The 21080-nt window shown below is 43.3% G+C and overlaps 2 protein-coding genes and 3 non-coding genes across 5 annotated transcripts; 4 read left to right on the top strand and 1 right to left on the bottom strand.

Moving 5' to 3' along the window:
* The first annotated feature begins 10305 nt into the window (after positions 1–10305).
* On the top strand, positions 10306–10376 carry TRNAG-GCC (transfer RNA glycine (anticodon GCC)). Its single transcript has one exon. It is a non-coding gene; the product is annotated as a tRNA-Gly (tRNA).
* Positions 10377–10725: 349 nt separating this feature from the next.
* TRNAM-CAU (transfer RNA methionine (anticodon CAU)) lies at positions 10726–10797 on the top strand. Its single transcript has one exon. It is a non-coding gene; the product is annotated as a tRNA-Met (tRNA).
* A 4964-nt stretch (positions 10798–15761) lies between these two features.
* LOC126954038 (U7 small nuclear RNA) lies at positions 15762–15824 on the top strand. Its single transcript, XR_007725491.1, has one exon. It is a non-coding gene; the product is annotated as a U7 small nuclear RNA (small nuclear RNA).
* Positions 15825–18973: 3149 nt separating this feature from the next.
* Positions 18974–19534, bottom strand: LOC126953532 (histone H2B type 1-O). The gene has a single exon (XM_050788965.1). The coding sequence runs from the start codon at positions 19484–19486 to the stop codon at positions 19106–19108; it is 381 nt and encodes a 126-aa protein (XP_050644922.1). The 5' UTR covers positions 19487–19534; the 3' UTR covers positions 18974–19105.
* Positions 19535–19750: 216 nt separating this feature from the next.
* LOC126953522 (histone H2A type 1) lies at positions 19751–20369 on the top strand. Its single transcript, XM_050788954.1, has one exon. It carries the CDS (start codon positions 19798–19800, stop codon positions 20188–20190), a length of 393 nt encoding a protein of 130 aa, XP_050644911.1. The 5' UTR covers positions 19751–19797; the 3' UTR covers positions 20191–20369.
* The last annotated feature ends 711 nt before the right edge of the window (positions 20370–21080 follow it).

Here is a 21080-nt window from a genome sequence, read left to right as displayed (position 1 = left end):
TTTGCCTGTCTCTTACAGGAATTCATGATGGCATTTAGAATTCACTCAGATAATCTAGAATAAATGCCTCCTCCCAAGATTCTTAATCACATCTTTCTCCATATAAGGTAACATTTGCAGATTCCAGTGATTATCACCTAGACATATCTTTTGGGAAGGGCCATCATTCATGGTACTGCATCATCTGTATCATTTAGGGCTATATAGTCCATCATCTTCCAAAGAAAAGAGCATAAAATTTACTTTTGAAGGGTCAGATTTTTAAATTTTAGATTCTTAAGGAAATGAGCAAGAATCCAACTGTATTCCTACTCGTAGTATCATTACTATCTTATGAGAATTTGTAAACTGTATACATTTTCCTGTTTAAAACAACAAACACATAGATTATATCATTTTTCAGTACATACACTGAATTGACCACAGGGCAAAAATTGGTGAAAAAATAAAATCTTTTGTGCAGATATAAGAAATCAATATAGTTTTTAAAAGGTGCATGAGTATTAGCACCATATGGATAGTGGAATTATTAGGAAGATAATACAGTCTGTCTCTCTGTGTATAATTTAAATATAGACACAAAATACATTGTCATATTTATCATATTTTACTTTTCTAAGTTATTTACATTAAGAATAACAATAATAGTCCCATAAATATGTCACAGGTTTTTTTTTTAAACACCATTTCCAGTACCAAAATGTGTCCCACATATGCTCCAATAAAAAGACACAGATCATCAGACTGATAAAAAAGCAAGGCTCACTATATGCTGTCTGTACGAAAGGTACTTTAAATATAAGGACACTAGCCGGGCATGGTGTCTCACACCTGTAATCCCAGCACTTTGGGACCCCAAGGTGATCACTTGAGGTCAGGAGTTTGAGGCCAGCCTGGCCAACATGGGGAAACTCCGTCTCTACTAAAAATATGAAAATTAGCAGGACACAGTAGCAGCACATCTGTAATCCCAGCTACTTGGGAGGCTAAGGCACTAGAATCGCTTGAACCTGGGAGGCGGAGGTTGCAGTGAGCCATGAAATGTGCCACTGCACTCCAGCCTGGGTGACAGAGGGAGACTGTTCCAAAAAATATATAAAATAAAATAAAATAAAAATATATGTGTGTGTGTGTTTGTGTATGTGTATATATATGTATCTATAATGACACACACAAGTAAATAGTAAAAGATTGGAAAAGGTAGCTATAGTAACATTAATCAAAAGAATTGGCTATGTTATTATAAGAAAAAGTAGATTTCAGAGTAAAGAATATTGCCAAGAATATAATCATTTAATAATAATAAACCAATCCATCAAAAGGACATGTGAATCTTAAACATTTATACACATGATAACTAAACTTCAAAATACATACAGAGAAATCTGGTAGAGATGAAAGAGGTAGGTATGCCATGATTATAGGTGATTTCAGCACCCCTTCATCAATAATAGATAGAACAAATAGACAGAAAATCAGTAGGCATATAGAAGACTTGAACATTATCAACCTAAGTGATCTATTTGACATTTATAGAAGGCTCTACATAGCATCAGCAGAATATGCGTTCTTCTCAAGCGCACACACATTTCCCATGATAGACCATGTTCTAGAGTATAAAACATCTATCAGTATAGTTAAAAGGATTCAAATCATAGCAACATATGTTCCCTGACAACACGTTTTGTTGCAAGCCTGAGAGAATTTTAGTTCAGTTATAGATGTTTGCTTCTATGCCCCACAGTTTATATTCCAAATTTCATAAATTCTAAGATGTATATTTTCTCACATTTAACTTCTCTTAAAAATTGCTGTTCATCTATAATCTATGACTTTTACAATCATGTTGGCCAGGTGACAGTCACAACATAGTTGCTATTGCAGTTGTGAATTGCAATGTGTGAAGTTCACTGTTACTCCTGATAGCCTAGCTGGCTAACTGGAATCCTCCATGTTTCAGTCAACAAATGATTTTAGGACCATTTATGGAAGGACTATAAGTCTGAGTTGTATCCTGAAAACTTTGTTGATACTGTGAAAGAAAAATCAAAATTACTAAACTAAAGGGAAAAGTCAAGCTGGGAACTACTCAGGGCAAACCTTCCCCCCCATTTTATTTAAAGTCATCCTTCTGCTCGCTGAGACAGATGCATATTCTGATTGCCTTCTTTGGCAAGGCTTATCAGAAACTCAAAAGAATGCAACAGTTTATCTCTCACCTACCTGTGACCTGCAAGCCCTTCCCTGCTTTGAGTTGTCCCCGCCTACCTGGACGAACCACTGTTCTTCTTACATATATTGATTGATGTCTCATGTCTCCCTAAAATGTATAAAACCAAGTTGTGCCCCAACCACCTTCGGTACATGTCGTCAGGACTTCCTGAGGCTGTGTCATGGGTGTGTGTCCTCAATCTTGGCAAAATAAACTGTCTAAATTAACTGAGACCTGTCTCAAATTTTGGGGGTTCACAATACTTTCTGGTAAGCTCAAGAATGCAACAGCGTTTGTATTTGCAGAATAGGTATAGTAACTATTACTGGATTATAGGGAATACTGTAAGAGTTCAGAAATTTAATGGTTCAGCATAATTCTGGGAACATAGTAAGTTCTCACTGAGTATCTGCTACAATAATGTTTCAAATATTATTGTCCCTCAGTAGCAGGGAAAAACTGTGGCTCGGCCGGGCGCGGTGGCTCAAGCCTGTAATCCCAGCACTTTGGGAGGCCGAGACCGGCGGATCACGAGGTCAGGAGATCGAGACCATCCTGGCTAACACCGTGAAACCCCGTCTCTACTAAAAATACAAAAAACTAGCCGGGCGAGGTGGCGGGCGCCTGTAGTCCCAGCTACTCCGGAGGCTGAGGCAGGAGAATGGCGTAAACCCGGGAGGCGGAGCTTGCAGTGAGCTGAGATCCGGCCACTGCACTCCAGCCCGGGCTACAGAGCAAGACTCCGTCTCAAAAACAAAACAAAACAAAACAAAACAAAACAAAACAAAACAAACAAAAAAAAAAACTGTGGCTCAGATTGACACATACTTTGTAACAGGGAGTTCCAAAATTTGAATTCTGGCCAGTACCTCCAAATTCCAGTTGTTTGCCACTAAACCACTCTTTTCATATGTGTTAAAAGTGTAATTGAATTACATCTTCTATTTAAGAAACAACTTATTCTTTTCAAAGAAATCACATTTCTTATCTCTTTGAACAGATGTTCTTATTTCCATTGTACACAGGCAGAAATTGAAACATGACAATTATCTAGTCAAGGTTGTCCAGCCAATCTAACAGAGAAATGTCCTTTTCACTAGAGAAACACTATAGGTTAACTTGGTTTTTCACAGGAAAACTTGAGCAAAAAAATGAGAATATCAGGATTGTTAAGCATGAAGAAAATTCTAAAAACAAGAGACAAAAGTTGATAAAAATGAGAGTCACTCATGCCTGTAATCCCAGCACTTTGGGAGGCCGAGGAGGGCAGATCACAAGGTCAGGAGTTCGAGACCAGCCTGGCCAGTATGGTGAAACCCCGTCTGTACTAATAATACAAAAATTAGCCAAGCATGGTGGCACATGCCTGTAGTCCCAGCTACTTGGGAGGCTGAGGCAGAAGAATTGCTTGAACCAGGGAGGTGGAGGTTGCAGTGAGTCAAGATCATGTAACTGCACTGCAGCCTGGGTGACAAGAGCGAAACTCCATCTCAAAAAAAAAAAAAAAAAAAAAAAAAAGGAGAAGAAGAAGAAGAAGAAAGCCTCAAGTAAGCATGTGCACAACTTCAGTAACACATTGTGCATGCAGCCCCTCCAAGTGCTGGCAGGGCCACTGTGCATGAGCACAGTCCACCCCAAGGGAAGAATCAGGGGAAAAGGAATGCAACTCCCTGGAAACATGCCAATGGAAGCATGCTAACATATAAAGTCCCAAGTCAAACATCAAACAGCGCACTTGAGTCTCTCAAGTCACCCACTTGGCCGTCTTCCAAGTGTACTTTACTTCCTTTAATTCCTCTCTAAAACGTTTTAATAAACTTTCTCTCCCAGGGCGCAGTGGCTCATGCCTGTAATGCAAGCACTTTGGAAGGACAAGGCAGGTGGACCACCTGAGGTCAGGAGTTCGAGACCAGCTTAACCAATATGGCGAAACCCCATCTCTACTAAAAATATAAAAATCAGCTGGGCGTGGTGGTGTGTGCCTGTAGTCCCAGCTACTTGGTAGGCTGAGGCAGGAGAATTGCTTGAACCCAGGAGGCAGAGATTGCAGTGAGCCAAGATTGTGCCCACTGCACTCCAGCCTGGGCAATAGAGTGAGACTCTAGTTCAAAATAATAATAACAATAATAATAATAAAATTTTCACTCCTGCTCGAAACCTTACCTCTATCTCTCCCTCCGCCTTATGACCCTCAGTCTAATTCTTTCTTCTGAGGAGGCAGGAGGTGAGATTGCTATAGACCTATACTGATTTGACGCAGCTAGTATTACAGCCAGCAAGGTATGGAATGCCTTGATGGCATCACCTGAGAACTTGTTACAAATGCAAATTCTTGCATTCTATTCTGACACACTGCTTTAGAAACCCTAGAGTTTGTGGCCCAAATATCTTTGTGTAATAAGCCCTCCAGGTGATTCTGATGCATGCCAAAGTTTGAGAACCACTGGTTTAAACTATTTGAAAATTGAGCTGTTGTCAAATTGAATGCTGAGTAACCAACCAACATTGCATCCTTCAAGTGTCTACGAGGTGAACAACACCATGCTAAGGGGTACAAATTTACTCATTCATTTGATGGGATTCAAGACATGCTACCCCAAAATATGGCACCTTGGCATTTGAGAAAACATCAGAAGCAGGAAGGTCACTCTTTAACCTTCCTTTAAAGTAGGTCATAAAGTGAATTAGTGAAGTATTAACTCTCACTTTCATTCCAAAGGTACCCTCCCTAAACCTGGAGGAAAGCCTTATCTTGGCCACTGCGCCTTATCTTGGCCAGGCGCAGTGGCTCACGCCTGTAATCCCAGCACTTTGGGAGGCCGAGGCAGGCGGATCACGAGATCAGGAGATCAAGACCATCCTGGCTAACACGGTGAAACCCCGTCTCTACTAAAAATACAAAAAATTAGCCGGGTGTGGTGGTGGGTGCCTGTAATGCCAGCTGGTCAGGAGGCTGAGGCAGGAGAATGCCGTGAACCTGGGAGGCAAAGCTTGCAGTGAGCCGAGATGGTGCCACTGCACTCCAGCCTGGGCAACAGAACAAGACTCCATCTCAAAAAAAAAAAAAACAAAGAAAAGAAAAAAAGAAATGTCCTTATCTCTGAAGACATAGGAATACAGAAGAATCTAAACAGGTCTGCTAAGATCCCCCCAGTTTATTACCATTAGATCATACCCCTTCTGTCCTACAATGATATTTCTCCCCAGCTATCCACTTCTTCATCAAACTTAGCATAGAAATACACAGGTATCTTTGAAATTTGTCTCTGAAGGCTTCTGTGTCACATAAAACCTAGAATAAATAAGTTTCTGTTGTTAATTTGTCTTTTGTTATAGGGGCCTCAGCCATGAACCTTGAGATGGGTGAGGAAAAGATACTACTTTACTGATAAGTACTTACTGAGCATCTACTCCGTGCCTGCATATTTTCAGAAATTGCAGACACAGCAGTAAACAAAACTGACAAAAATCCATTTCTTTTGGGGACATCTAATCTGGTGGACAGGAAATAAAGTGAAATTTATGCTAGGTCAGAAGGAACTAACTGCTATGAAGAAAAATGCAAAGCAAGAAAGAGGGGTAGGGTGTGTACATTTCTCTGTTTGAAGGCAGATGTTGCTGCGTCAAATAGTGATCAGGCAAGCCCTCAGTGATGACAAATGGACACTTAAAGGAGGAGTAAAATTGAAGAAGGTGAAAGACCTGCAGGAATTTCTTGGGGAAGAGGTTTATGGGCATAGGGAAGACAAACTGCAAAGCCTGTACTGAGTCTGTGTGATATGGTTTGGCTGTGTCCCCACCCAGATCTCATCTTAAATTGTAGTTCCCATAATTCCCATGTGTCATGGGAGGGACCCAGAGGGAGGTAATTGGATCATGGGGGCAGTTTTCCCCATGCTATTTTTGTGATAGTAAGTTCTCATGAGATCTGATGGGTTTTATAAGGGGCTTCCCTCTTTGCTGGGCTCTTGTTTCTCTCTCCTGTCACCATTTGAAGAGAGACGTGTTTGCTTCCCTTTCTGCCATGATTGAGAGTTTCCCGAGGCCTCCCCAGTCCTCAGTTAAACCTCTTTCCTTTATAAAGTACCCAGCCTTGGACAGTTCTTTATAGCATCATGAGAACAGGCTAATACACTGTGGTTGGAAGGCGCTAAAGAATTACCTGGCTCTTCATTGGCTGAAGCACAGTGAACAAGGCCTGGCGTGGGAGGAGAGGAGGCATGTGTGGCAGAAGGCAGGGAAGTAGGGCCTCGTGGGTGATTTTCAGGAATACAGCTTGGTGTGTACCTACTTACACATTATCTGCTCCCCGTCCCCTTCCCATCTAAGCTGCTTCCCCAAGGAGGGGGCCTTCACAAAGGCGAGGCTGAAGAGTAGGTGTGAGAATGAATGAATGAGCAGCATGAGAGGGATGGTACTGATGAAAACTACTTTTTTTTTTTTTTTTGAGACGGAGTTTTGCTCTTGTTGCCCAAGCTGGAGTGCAATGGCGTGCTCTCGGCTCACTGCAATCTCTGCCTCCCGGGTTCCAGCAATTCCCCTGCCTCAGCTTCCCGAGCAGCTGGGATTACAGGCATGCACCACTATGCCCGGCTAATTTTGTATTTTTAGTAGAGACGGAGTTTCTCCATGTTGGTCAGGTTGGTTTCGAACTCCTGACCTCTGGTGATCTGCCCGCCTCGGCCTTCCAAAGTGCAGGGATTACAGACGTGAGCCACCGCGCCCGGCCGAAAACCACCTTCCTGGTTAAAAGAGGGAGAGCAGAGGCCCTAGAACTACTGGAGTACGGTTTCTAATGTTGCTGGTGGGCCAGTTCAGGTTCTTGACTTCATTGCACAAAATAATTTGAAAGTGAGTCCTAAATAAGCAAGAGTTTATTGCAAAGCGAAAGTACACTCTGATAAAGCTGATCAGAGAGGGCTGCTCAAGAGACAGTACTGGCTGATACTGGACAAACTCGCCTCACGGGAGTCTTACATGATTATTCATGAGCAGGTGGGAGGACATTGCTATAAAACATGTTCTGGGTGGTCTCTTGGTGCACTGTGGTTTTGCATGGTAGCACATACATCGCATGTCTCATTAGCATGTTAAATATCCCCCTGGGGTGTGTTTTTTACTGCTATAATGAGTATAGGTCAATTTAAGGACACCAATCACGGGTTTCTGTGCTTGCGCCTATTGGAGGATTCTTTTCCCCCTTTTTGCTCTTCTAATTCTTTGCTGCAGAATGTTCCAACTGTCAGGCCTCTGAGCCCAAGCCAAGCCATCGCATCCCCTGTGACTTGCACGTATAGGCCCAGATGGCCTGAAGTAACTGAAGAATCACAAAAGAGATGAAAATGCCCTGCCCCGCCTTGACTGATGACATTCCACCACAAAAGAAGTGAAAAATGGCCGGTCCTTGCCTTAAGTGATGACATTACCTTGTGAAAGTCCTTTTCCTGGCTCATCCTGGCTCAAAAAGCTCCCCCATTGAGCACCTTGTGACCCCCTACTCCTGCCTACCAGAGAACAACTCCCCTTTTGACTGTAATTTTCCTTTACCTACCCAAATCCTACAAAACGGCCCCACCCTTATCTCCCTTCGCTGACTCTCTTTTCGGACTCAGCCCACCTGCACCCAGGTGATTAAAAAGCTTTATTGTGCACACAAAGCCTGTTTGGTGGTCTCTTCACACCAACGCGCATGACACCAACCATAAGTCCAGGATGCGGCTGGTTTGTGCACTGTCAGGCAATTTGTCCTCTCCATTTATTTAGCAAGTTTGTTCTCCTTTAAGAGAAGCTATGATCACCGTATCTAACCTACCTCATTTAAACTAGGTTCCATATCTGAAATCGAATGCAGATATGTGTGTGCATGCACAGGCTTCTAGAGAGTGAGTCCAGATCTTTCATCACTGTCTTAGCTTGGGCTGCTATAAAAAACAACATAGGCTGGGCGCAGTGGCTCACGCCTGTAATCCTAGCACTTTGGGAGGCCAAGGTGGGTGTATAACGAGGTCGGGAGTTCGAGACCAGCCTGACCAATATGGTGAAACCCCATCTCTACCAAAAATACAAAAATTAGCCGGGCATGGTGGCGGGCGCCTGTAATCCCAGCTATTCAGAAGGCTGAGGCAGGAGAATCGCTTGAACCCGGGAGGCGGAGGTTGCAGTGGGCCGAGATCACGCCACTGCACTCCAGCCTGGGTGACAGAGCGAGACTCCATCTCAAAACAAACAAACAACAAACAACAACAACAAAAACTGCCACCATAGACTGGGTAGCTTAAACAGACATGTATTTCTCACAGTTCTAAGGCTGGAAAGATCAAGCTGCCAGCATAGCCTGGTTCTGAAGAGGGTATTTTTCCTGGTTTGCAGACAGTTACCTCCATGATGTGTCCTCACATGGCAGAAAGAGGTAACGTCTTTCCTGTATCTTCTTATAAGGGCACTAATTCCATTCATGAGGACTTAACCCTCATGACCTAATTACCTCCCAGCTACCTTCAAATATGTCACATGGGGAACTGGGGCTTCAACATATGAATTTTGGAGAGACACAAACATTCACATTCTGTGAACCGAGGTCTTAAGAATCACCAGCCCTGTACTGCAGCCTAGGCGACAGAAAGATACCAAAACAAACAAAACAAAAAAAGAAAGAAATAAATAAAAGAAAAGAAAGGAAAAGAATCCCCACCCAAGACTTTCCCCAGAATATGATCAGGAATATCAGACCAGTGCTTTTGGCATTGATAAGCTTTCAAAAGCAAGTTTAACTTCTGAGTTTGGCCCTTACATTCATGCTCAGGTAAGGTTGAGCAGCAATCTACCTTAAAAAGGAAAAGATTGCTGGAAAAATTTGTGCTTCAAAGGAAAACTATAACACATCTTTCTGTGTCATCTGATTCCGATTGTACGGGAACTATTTTACAACTCTGCAAATTGTAGATAATGATGGCAATACAAAATTCTTCGTATCTATGGACATGCAAATTAATTATATACTGCGGCAGGGACAAAATGGATGGCCATCTTCTTTAAACACGTTTGGGGAACATCTCACCAAAACAGTTTTGGCCTCATTTACACACCTATTTTAATATTCCTGATCTATAAATAGCATCGGTTCTTTGGATTCTCCTATATGTGCTGCGAGCACTCTTTGGATTCTCCTTTGAACAGGTATCAACACCTCACCAATTACCTCATTGAGTTACACAAATTTTTTTTACCCGGGTTCATTTTTATATTTGTATTAGAGTCATCACTGCACCCGTTGTGGAAATTATTCTTCAATGAGACCTTTGCGCTCAGTTTGCCAGGAAGAAGTTTCCAGTGCCACCCCATAACCATGGCAACTGAAGCATAAGGTAAACCCACAAAACTCTTAAATCCCCCACTGCCTCCCTTTTCTTTGGGGAGACCAGTGGAGAGCAACACTAGGTTCCTGTTTGCCTCCCCTTCTCTCTGGCTCCTCCCCTCCTCCCTCCTCTTTTGGCCGCCCTACCTCCTTTATCCTCTGCTCGGGTTCTCTTCCTCCGCGGTCCTCCACTTCATTTTCTTTATTCTTCGTGCTCATGTAACCTTATTCTACCTCTCCCGTTCCCTCCTGAACCCATCTGGACTTTGAGCCTCCCCACGGTCATAAAATGTCTTCTGCCTCCCAAACTAAGGAATTTGGCATCTTCCATAGCGCTTCCTGAAACTTAAAGAGTCCGGAGCTTGAGACCACTCGGCAAGTGGATACCCAGGGCCCTGCAGCGGCGGACAGAGTCAGCTCAGGAGCCCGCACCCGCGTGGTGAAGGTGCAGGCCCAGTCGGAGCAGTCCAACTGCGCCGCTGAGACCGTGCCGGAGCCGGGCAGCCCACACACGGGCCAGCCTCCAGTGTTGCCAGAGACGCTTTGAAGTTGCAGTGAAAGGGATTTTTTCTTCCTGAAAAGAAGGGAAGAAGGCAAGAAGGCTCTGTTATGAGGCTCTATTCAATAAGAACGGAAAGCTACCTAAATATCTTTTTGAAAACAAAGTTGATGGTATCAGTTGGATTCCTGAAAAATGGCAAAGCATTCCTAGAGACGGCAAGGGTTACCTGTACAGCAAGCATTGGTGGTTCAGTGGTAGAATTCTCGCCTGCCACGCGGGAGGCCCGGGTTCGATTCCCGGCCAATGCAGCGGTGACGTTTTATGCTTCTTGAAAACTACGTATTACATTTCAGAAGTTGGATATTTTCCCTATACGGTTTTTTGCCTTAGTCTTACGTCCTGACTACATGATAAAGCAGGCAGGGTAGAGACAGGCTATTTTCTTACAGAAACATCGAGGTTTTCCTTTTTTTGCTTTCAGAATGTTTGATACCACTACACGCTGAACTCATCCTCATGTTTGCAGCATAAATAGAACTAGTGGCCCTTGGTGGGGGGTGGAAATCAGATTTATTTAACTGTACCAAAAAACCAAAATCCCCAACTTTTGAGGTAAACATCACAAAGAATTTCCCGGCAGAGCAGATTTCTGCGTGTAGCAGAGTGGCGCAGCGGAAGCGTGCTGGGCCCATAACCCAGAGGTCGATGGATCGAAACCATCCTCTGCTAGCCCCCTTTTTCCCCCCCACCCCCAAAATGTTACTTGGGATATACTGTCACCACCTTTCCTTCCCTTGCTAGGTCAATCAAAGGGAAAATGACAGCAAATGGAAGTATTCACATTCCTTAGAGGAGAAAATGAGAAAGCAGCTTTCAGTTAAGAAATCAGAGGTATCCCATCTTACAGAGCGGGAATTGATACTAAGTCCATGAGCTGAAATACCTCCACCTCTACATACTATCATTTTGTAAACTATAATTTAAGTTTAGAGTTTCCAGTTTATAGGTAGTTAAATTTTAGAGATTCAGTTAAAGAGAATTGGAAGTATTTATTTTATTTTTATTATTTTATATTTTATTTTATATTTTATTTGAGACAGGGCCTCACTCTGTCACTCAGGCTGGAGTCCAAGTGGCGCGATCATAGCTCACTGCAACTTCGAACTCGTGGGCTTAAGCAGCCTACTGAGTAGCTAGAAGTACAAGTGCTCCCCGCCTAGCCCAGCTGTATGTTTTTTTTTTTTAATTGTAGAGATGGGAGGTGGGAGGAAGGTGTCTCACTTTTTTTACCCAGTCTGGTCTCGAACTCCTGGGCTCAAATGATTCTCCTGCCTCGGCCTCCCAAAGTATTGGGATTACACGCGTGAACCCTCTCGCCAGACCATGAAGTTATTTTCAATAACAACTCTTCCAAAAAATGTCTTGCTCCTAGTCTGTTTTCTTCCTTAGCACTTATTACTATGCAGTATATTGTGTCTTTATTCATTTAGTATTTTCTCTCTCATGGGAAGTAAATTTAAAAGGATAGATTTTTGTGTTTTGGCACTGTAGTTGCCATCATACCTAGAACAAGGCCTGGTACATCTTAGATACTGGTGAGTTGGTAAATATTAGTTAATAGCCACAATTTTCAATTCACTAAACCGAAACATCAGCATTTCTCATTACTCATCACCTTATTTTACCTTTTAAAAAATTATAGAAGAGTTAAAAGTGACCACACGGATTTGATCTATTATTAACATCATGACATATTCACTACAAGTTTCTTTTATATTTAGAGAAAAGAGGAAAACACTCATGAAATGTAAGTATTCTTCAATTCCATCCCCAGACCTGTTAACAACTTTCTCAGGGCAAGTCTATTATGACTTTGATGTTCATCTGTCACGTTTCGTTTTCACTCCTGCTTATATATAGCCCCATGGCAATACAATTTTTTTCTGAAACGGTCTTACTCTGTCGCCCAGGCTGGAGTGCCATGGCACCATCTCAGCTCACTGCAACCTCCACTTCCCGGGTTCAAGCAATTCTCCTGCCTCAGCCTCCTAAGTAGATAGGATTACAGGTGTGCACCACCACTCCCAGCTAATTTTTTGTATTTTTAGTAAAGACAGGGTTTCACCATGTTGCCCAGGCTGGTCTCAAACTCAACACTGTTCTCAGTAAGAAACTTTCTAATCACACAGATAAGCAGGGACACATGTGATTTATCTTAAAAAAAAAAAAAAAAAAAAAAAAAAAAAAAAACAAGAAAAACGGAACTGTACTTTTTATTTTCTCCTGGATCCTATTTAATAATGAATTTTCAGTTTATTCTTGGATATCGTGACTGTAGACAGAGCCTCCTTCCAAAGTAGTGAATTCAATTTACCTCCTAATCTTGTACAAGGCTGCCATTCTTCTTTCTGTATATAGTTTCCTATTAGCAAGCATGAAATTGAAAAGAGAGCAGCTATATAAAGATAGTCGTTTTGTAAAGACAGACACTTTGGGACCTCAGAGCACACTGTCAGTGTATTGTGAAAGTTGTCAGAATCAAAATGTAATCACTAATGTTAAGAAAACTCTGACAAATAGAGCCCAGGAAGGCCATGAGGAGTGAGTTTTTATATTTGTATATCTGATCATAAAAACTATCACAAAACATTATAAAAACCACAACCTTGTATAAAGGCCCTTGCAGATTTACACAAAAATATTTTTATAAGGACATCCATCCAGTAACTGTCTGTCTAACCTTGAACTGGTGTTACCTTCGTTATTGATCTTGTCAATGAAAAGAGTCAAACCCTGTAAAATATTTGAAGATATGTATTCTGAGCCAAATATGATTGTGTCCTGTGACACACCCCTCAGGAGGTCCTAAGAACATGAGACCAAAGTGGTCAGGGCGCAGCTTGCTTTTATACATTTTAGGGAGGCAGGAGACATCAATCAAATACATTTAAGAAATACATTGGTTTGGTCCAGAAAGGCAGGATGCCCAGGCGGGGCAGGAGTGTTGGGGTGGGGGGTGGGGATGGGGTGCTTCCTCACTACAGGTGAATTTAAACATTTTCTGGTTGACAATTGGTTGAATTTGTCTGAAGACCTGGGATTAACAGAAAGGGAGTGTTCAGGTTAAGAAAAAGATTGTGGAGACCAAGTTCTTTTGAAGTCTTACAGTGGCTGCCCTTAGAGAAAATAGATGACAACAAATGTTTCCTATTCAGATCTTAGTTAATCTCTTTAGGATTGGGAGGGTCTGGAACAGAGATTCTTTACAGATGCAGATTTTCCCCCACACAAAAAAACAACTTTGCAGGGTCATTTCAAAATATGGCAAAGAAACATGGTTTTTGGTGTAAAATATTTTGATTTTCTTCCTTGTCTCATAATGTTTTATGCCAGAGTCAGGTTGGAAAGTAACTCATGATATATAGGGTTAAATAAAACCCATCTGATGAGAATTTATGATTTGTAGGGCATGACTCCCCAGACCCCTTATTTGGGAATTTGGGCAAGATAAAAATCAGAGTTTAGTCCTCAGTCTTTATGGTCAAGGATAATTCTTTCTAAACAATTATGTAAATAATTGATTTTTTAACCTTGTCTTTTTTTTACCTTCCTATATACTCACCTTATTTACTCTGGCATGCATATTCCCATTACAATGCTCTAGTCCCCCAAGATATACTTTATTTTAGAGAGCCTCCCTCTGTTATTTAGGTTGGCAGTGTAGAACTACTTTTTCCATGATTGAAACAAGTCTTATGGTATGTGACATTTGTTAGTGATAGCTTCATGTGATCCATATGGAGGAGATCTATTTTCACAAGCCAACTATTTATTCTGGAAGAGACTTTAGAAATCACTTTTAGTTGAGGAAAAAGAGACCAGGAAGAACAGACAATCCAGTAAATGACATAAAATGAGGTGATGGCAGCCAGGGCGAGTGGTGGATAGAACTTAAACTTTCTAATTCCTCAAATTATTAGTCCTCAGTTGCCCATTTTATTCTTTTGGATGCCAACTACAGAGATTTTCTAATCTCAGAATTTCTTAGAGATGCCACGAAACTCCTTGTGTGGGAGACTATTTCTCTGGCCAAGAACTGCTCAGGTTTGGAGGAAAAGGGTATTAAGACTAGCTTTCCTCTCTCCCCACCTCCTTTCCACATTCATCACTCGGAACCATTCAGCATTTTATCAACTCTCTACAACTTAAATTCTTTCTCTATTTAAATAGAGGAGTAAGGAGAAAGGGGAGTTGGAGCGACCTAGGAAGAGTACGATAATGAAAACAGGAATGGGCTTTCAGAGTAGATAGTGGCCTATCTGGACGAGGAGCCAATTTCTAGTCTCTTCTCCGTTCCACTTCTGTTGCTGTTAATCTTCCCAAGATAGATAAAAATGCCTAGGAAGGATTTTCATGATTAATTAACTTCCTTCTCCTGGAGAATCTGCATTTAATCAAATAAAAGATATTCAGAAAAAGCCCCTCTGTGCATTTGCTATTTCCCAAATGACTTTAGCATGAATTAATCAGCATGACAATGCGGCATATTTACAATGCGGCAAATATTTGGGATGATATTTACTGAACTCCTTCAGTATACACTATAGAGGCAAGGGGCCAGGCACGGTGGCCCACACATGAAAATCCCAGCATTCTGGGATGCCAAGGTGGGCGGATCACTTGAGTCCAGGAGTTCCAGACCAGCCTCGCCAACAGGGTAAAACCCCTTCTACGAAAAGTACAAAAATTAGCTGGGCGTGGTGGTGTATACCTGTGGTTCCAGCTACTTGGGAGGCTGAGTGAGACATGAGGCTTAAGCTTGCGAGGTGGAGACAGCAGTGAGCCAGGATGGAGATCGCAGTGAGCCGGGATGGTGCCACTGCATTCCAGGCTCAGCAACAGAGTGAAGGCAAAAAAAGAAAAAGAAAGAAACACTCCTTGAATTACATTACAGAGTAAAGGAAAGCTTCCCCTTCACCCTCTGAAGGTTTGCTGAAAAATCACTGACTAAAAGGCAGATTAATAGGAGAAAAAAAAATTGATCATAGTTGTACATCACATGGGAGCCCTTCAAAATGAAGGCCTAAAGATACAGGGGAAATTGTCCATTGTTTTTAAGGTTCTATAAAGTATGGACAGCCTTGTAGAAATGATTGGACATGAAGGGTAGGATCTAATGAAAATAAACACAGTAGGGAAACCCAGAAAGGCCTGTCTGTCCAGATTCTTCTTGGCCTCTCTGAGCAGCATTCCTTCCTTCTCGGTATGGGGCAGGTCCCTCTCTGGAATAGGGATCTTATGACCTATAGTCAAACAAAGGAGGGCAGATAATTTCTGACCATAAATGGCCAGTTTTCATACAAAAAGCCTTGTGGAATGGGGTGGGTGAGGGGAGCTACAATAATATTTGTAGGTTTTACAGCTGGCTTTGGGGAAAAGGGGTTCTGGTTTTTATGACCTGCCTTGGGGAAGAGAGATTTTAGTTTCTGTGGCTAAGCTTGAGGGAGAATGACAGTTCAGAGACAGAAGGGCAGGAGGTCAGGGAAAAGCTTCTGCTTCTGAGGCTGCTGCTGAGGCCTTCATTTTGGGTTATGGTTTTCTGAGCCCCAACAATATATCAAAACATCATACTCTTTCTCAAAAATGTATACAATTATGATTTGTCAATTAAGAATAATATTAATAATAAAAAATAGTGTTACAGCTCTTTTAGAATTTGTCTAGCAGGCCTTATGGTTTTCGCTAGGAAGTCCCCACCCCCACAAAGAATAACATTAATTTAAAAATAAGACAAATGTAACATAAATAGAAAAGAACAGGTTTATTTACCCGGGTAACTACTCAATCCACGATGAACAACTCTGAACGTCTTTCACCACTTTTACCTCATAGCTGTGAGAACTGAATTTTTTGTTTTTTCTTTAGTTCACTTTGCCTGTTTACTTAACTGGCAGAAAATAACTCTTGAATGCCTGATGTATGTGAGGCCTGATGCGCTATCCAGAGGGGCCAAGTGAGGAATGAATTACTTTCAGCTGAGGATTTAGAAAGTTGGGAAGTCCGGGGCATTTGATGTGGGCCCTGATGGCAGAAAGAGCAGCTTGGTGAAAAGCTTGTCATGGATACAGGAATCTTTGTTAATGTCCAGAGATCTCAACTTCAAGGATGAAGGGCTTCACGAGATCTCTATTTTAGAGGTGAAGGGCTTGATGAAGTCAGCAGATTTGTTTTTTTAATAGTCTGTACCATGATATAAATGTTTTATTAGTTGTCAATATTGAAAATTTATAATATTTCATATTAAGCTGCACATAATCTTGAAAAATTAGAAGTCACACTGTCCGTGTGCTTGCATTGCTAGAAGGGAGAAATCAGTGAAACCAAATTGCACAGGTTTTGTCTTCACTTCTCAAGTTCCCACTGGTCCTGTTAGTTTCCATATTAGTTGGCATTTATCAATATGCTTGTGCTATGGTTGTTCTTACAGCAGAATTAAGAAAACAGTTAAATATATCTTGGTCGATTATCTCTATCAAAACTGGAAAAATGAAATATGGTGTCAGAAGTTAGTGTGTTTCAAGAAAAATAGCAAATAGCACCTCTCTTTATAGAGATAAGGCATGATTTTTAATATCCAGATATTTTTGCTCTAATGTGCTGGGCCTTTGTGAGCAACTGACTTTTAACTTCTGGTTTAAGGAATATCATAACTGTCACCTTATCTGAAAATTAAGCTAAATGTAGATATTTTATAAAGGAGAACTTGGAATAGAAAGTTGGGATGAAAGCATGGAAAATGGTCTTAAGTGCTGTTATGGACTTCATTGTGTTCCCCCAAACTTAGACCAGGTGCAGTGACTCCCGCCTGTAATCCCAGCACTTTGGGAGTCCAAGACCAGCCTGGACAACATGGTGAAACCCTATCTGTACTAAAAACACAAAAATTAGCTGGGCGCGGTGGCAGGTGCCTGCCTGTAGTTCAGCTACTCAGGAGGCTGAGGCAGAAGAATCGCTTGAACCCAGGAGGAGGAAGTTGCAGTGAGCCTAGATTGCGCTACCGCACTCCAGCCTGGGCGGCAGAGTGAGGCTGTCTCAAAAAACAAAACAAAACAAAACAAAACAAAAAAACTTAATGTTGAAGTCCCAACCCTCAGTGTAGTTGGTATTTGAAGTCAGGGCCTTTAAACGGAAAATTAAGGTTAAATTGAGTTGTAAGTGTGGGGTCTTAATCTAATAGAACTAGAAAGCGTGATCCTATTATTATTTATTTTAGGGTACAAAGCATTTTGGCTTTTGATTTCATTTGTTTATTTCTTTTGGACAGCTCTGACCAGATCACAAAACTCAACAGGACTTCCTCCCTTACCCACTCCTCGCTCTTTCTATTTACCTCCCCCACCCTCCTCCCGCTCCCTTTTAACCTCCGCACTAACGACTCTTGAAGAAGCTTGAATCCTGCAATTAAAAGGAGTGAAAAATGGAAACCCTACCCTAGCCCACTGACTCAGTAGAAAGTTAAGAAGAAAGCATTTTAACTGGGACCAGAAAACACAACGCCTTGAACTTGTGCTTTTGCTTTTTTTGCCACAAGATGGCAAGAGAAAGTCACACGTGCTCTCTCACCCACTCGGAGGCTAATCATCCCTCAGATGTTCTCTCAGGGACGCGGGATGGGCAATCTCGTAAAAGAGAGCGACGAGGAATGAAGGGAGGCGACAAATGTGATGCCAAGTTAAGGAACATGATGAAATTAGGGGACTGCTCTCCAAGTAGCTTAGCTTGTCGATAAGCTCTGTCGCCAAGCCCGAGGCGCCAAACTAATGACAAGGTACTGGGGAAGAGAACATTTTAGGGTAGTGAACGGCAAATCCTACATGTATTTTGCACGACCCGCTAACCAGTTGGCATAATTCGGGGCTGTTTGTCACCTGTGACAGAGACGACACTATTCGTCCGAGATAGCCTTCCACCCAGAGCTGCAAAGGAAGTGACGGCAGGAAAATAAAGGAAAAGCTACGGGGTGATTTTAAAGCCTGGAGTGGAATTGTGGAGGGGCTTGCTATTTTGCTTTTAAAGATTTACAGTAGAAGTTATTTATTTAAGAGAGGATAACGCTGTGGCAGAGGATGCAATGCTGAGAATTCAGGCACTGTTGAGAAGAGGGGATCATGCCTTGAAAGTCTCCACTCCCTTATACTCCCACGCTCTTGGTTTACCTCCTATTTCTGTGATCTCTTCTGGGGTCCGCTTCTCTTTAAATGAGGGATTCTCCAACTTCTGTCTCAGGATTCCTAATCATGGACTTTAAAATCCCACCTGCAGATAACGGAAAATTCATTCCCATGCCCGGAGAACCTCTTCGAAAAACACGACCCGAATGAGACTATCTGGCAAATTGCAGCCCTTGGCGGGCTTTTCAAATAGAGCGTTGACCAATCAGAGAAAGGGGACGTTACAGGCATTTAAAGATTAACCCGACCGGGCGCGGGCTATGGCTCACGCCGGTTATCCCAACACTTTGGGAGGTCGAGGCGGGTTGATCAGGAGTTGCAGACTAGTCTGGCCAAGATGGTAAAATTCCGTCTCTACTAAAAACGCAAAAATTAGCCTGGCACCGTGGCGGGCGCCTGTAATCCCAGCTACTCAGGAGGCCGAGGCAGAATTGGTTGAACACGGGAGGCGGAGCTTGCAGTGAGCCGAGATCGCGCCACTGCACTGTATCCTGGGCAACAGAGCAAGACTCCGTCTCAAAAAGAAAAAAAAAAAAAAAAAGGAAGGAGTCAGCGAAAGCAAACTTGTGATTGTAGTTTAAAGCACAACTGCAAGGCTTTTTCCCCAAGGGCACCTAAGGACCTAAACTAAATTTGTCAGACTGAGCGTATATACTCACACGCAACTTTTTCCCGCCATCTTCCCTCCTAACGGAGGCCGGCCGTAGCCCACTCAAAAGACTACAAGCAAAATGCACCGGCTCTTTCTCTGGAAGCGTGAGTGGCTCTGAAAAGAGCCTTTGGATTGTCGGCAGCTGCGGGCGAGCTCACTTGGAGCTGGTGTACTTGGTGACGGCCTTTGTGCCCTCGGACACGGCGTGCTTGGCCAGCTCCCCTGGCAGCAGCAGCCGCACTGCCGTCTGGATCTCCCTGGAGGTGATGGTCGAGCGCTTGTTGTAATGCGCCAGGCGGGAAGCTTCACCCGCGATGCGCTCGAAGATGTCATTGACGAAGGAGTTCATGATGCCCATGGCCTTCGATGAGATGCCGGTGTCGGGGTGGACCTGTTTCAGCACCTTGTACACGTAGATAGAGTAGCTCTCTTTGCGGCTGCGCTTGCGCTTCTTGCCGTCCTTTTTCTGGGCCTTGGTTACGGCTTTCTTAGAGCCCTTTTTGGGGGCTGGAGCGGACTTAGCCGGGTCAGGCATGGCGGAGGAGAGTGAAAGACCACTCAAGAAAAAAGAATGAAGACAAGCTAGGTTATGCCCTATTTATTCACAAGTCTATATGCAGATGAGATTGAGAAACTCTTCTGTCTGATTGGAAGTTACTCAGATGACGTCGATATCAATATAGTCCAATGAAAATACGTATATTCAGAAACCTTATTTGCATTAAGAGAGAGCCGCAAGCTTAGCCAATGGCCCAGCTTCTTTTTCGCCCACAGCAGCCGCTATAAAATGCGTCCCTCTAGTTTCCTTCCAGTCACTTTCTGACTTAGGTCACAGGTCGTTTTACCATGTCTGGACGTGGCAAGCAGGGAGGCAAGGCTCGCGCCAAGGCCAAAACCCGCTCCTCTAGAGCCGGGCTCCAGTTTCCCGTGGGGCGAGTGCACCGCCTGCTCCGCAAGGGCAACTATGCTGAGCGGGTCGGGGCCGGCGCTCCGGTTTACCTAGCGGCGGTGCTGGAGTACCTGACCGCAGAGATCCTGGAGCTGGCGGGCAACGCAGCCCGCGACAACAAAAAGACTCGCATCATCCCGCGCCACCTGCAGCTGGCCATCCGCAACGACGAGGAGCTCAACAAGCTGCTTGGTAAAGTTACCATCGCTCAGGGCGGTGTTCTGCCTAACATCCAGGCCGTGTTGCTCCCCAAGAAGACTGAGAGCCACCACAAAGCTAAGGGCAAGTAAGGACTGGACTTTAAAAGTGTAAACTTATAAGACAAAAGGCTCTTTTCAGAGCCACCCACCGTTTCTACGGAAGAACTGAGCACTGTTCTCCAAACCTATCAGAAATTTGTGGCCGAGTTCAAGCACTGAGGTCATTAGTTTCCTATTGGGTAAAATGCAGGTATTGAATCAGGCCTAGTGAATACTATCCAATTGCTTCATTATACCGTTAAACGACCGTCCTTCATTGTACCCTCCCCACAAACACCTTTCTAGGTCTTTAAAAAACATTTTGGGGCCGGGCGCGGTGGTTTACGCGTGCTCAGCATTTTGGGAAACTGAGGCAGGTGGGTGGGGAGGGGAGAAATCTCTTGGGACTTTGATTTCCAGACTACCGTGATAACGAGACCTCTGCCTCTTAAAAAAAGCTGGGCGCGGTGGCTCACGCCTGTAATCCCAGCACTTTGGGAGGCCAAGGAGGGTGGATCACGAGGTCAAGAAATCGAGACCATCCTGGTCAACATGGTGAAACCTCGTCCTTACTAAAAACACAGAAATTAACCGTTCGTGGTGGCGAGCGTTGCCAGGGAGGCTGAGGCAGGAGAATCTCTTGAACCTAGGAGGCAGAGGTTGCAGTGGGCCGAGATCACACCACTGCACTCCAGCCTGGGCAACAGAGCGAGACTCCATCTAAACAAAAAAAAGAAAAAGAAAAAATCAATGCAGGGCGCAGCGGCCCTTGCCTGTACTTGGCGGCAGAAGAAACTTGACAGCAGAAGGAACACTTCAGCCCCAGGAGTTTGAGATTTCAGTGAGCCAAGACCTCGCCACTGCATCCAGACTGGGAGACAGAGCGAGACCCCGTCTCAAAAAAAGAAAAACAAAACCTAAACAAAAGTATTTCTGGTGAT

The sequence above is a fragment of the Macaca thibetana genome, chromosome 4, assembly GCF_024542745.1.
Source record: "Macaca thibetana thibetana isolate TM-01 chromosome 4, ASM2454274v1, whole genome shotgun sequence".
In the NCBI taxonomy this organism is placed as follows: domain Eukaryota; kingdom Metazoa; phylum Chordata; class Mammalia; order Primates; family Cercopithecidae; genus Macaca; species Macaca thibetana.
The sequence above is the reverse complement of the archived record's forward strand: the minus strand, read 5'-3'. Positions and strand labels throughout refer to the sequence as shown.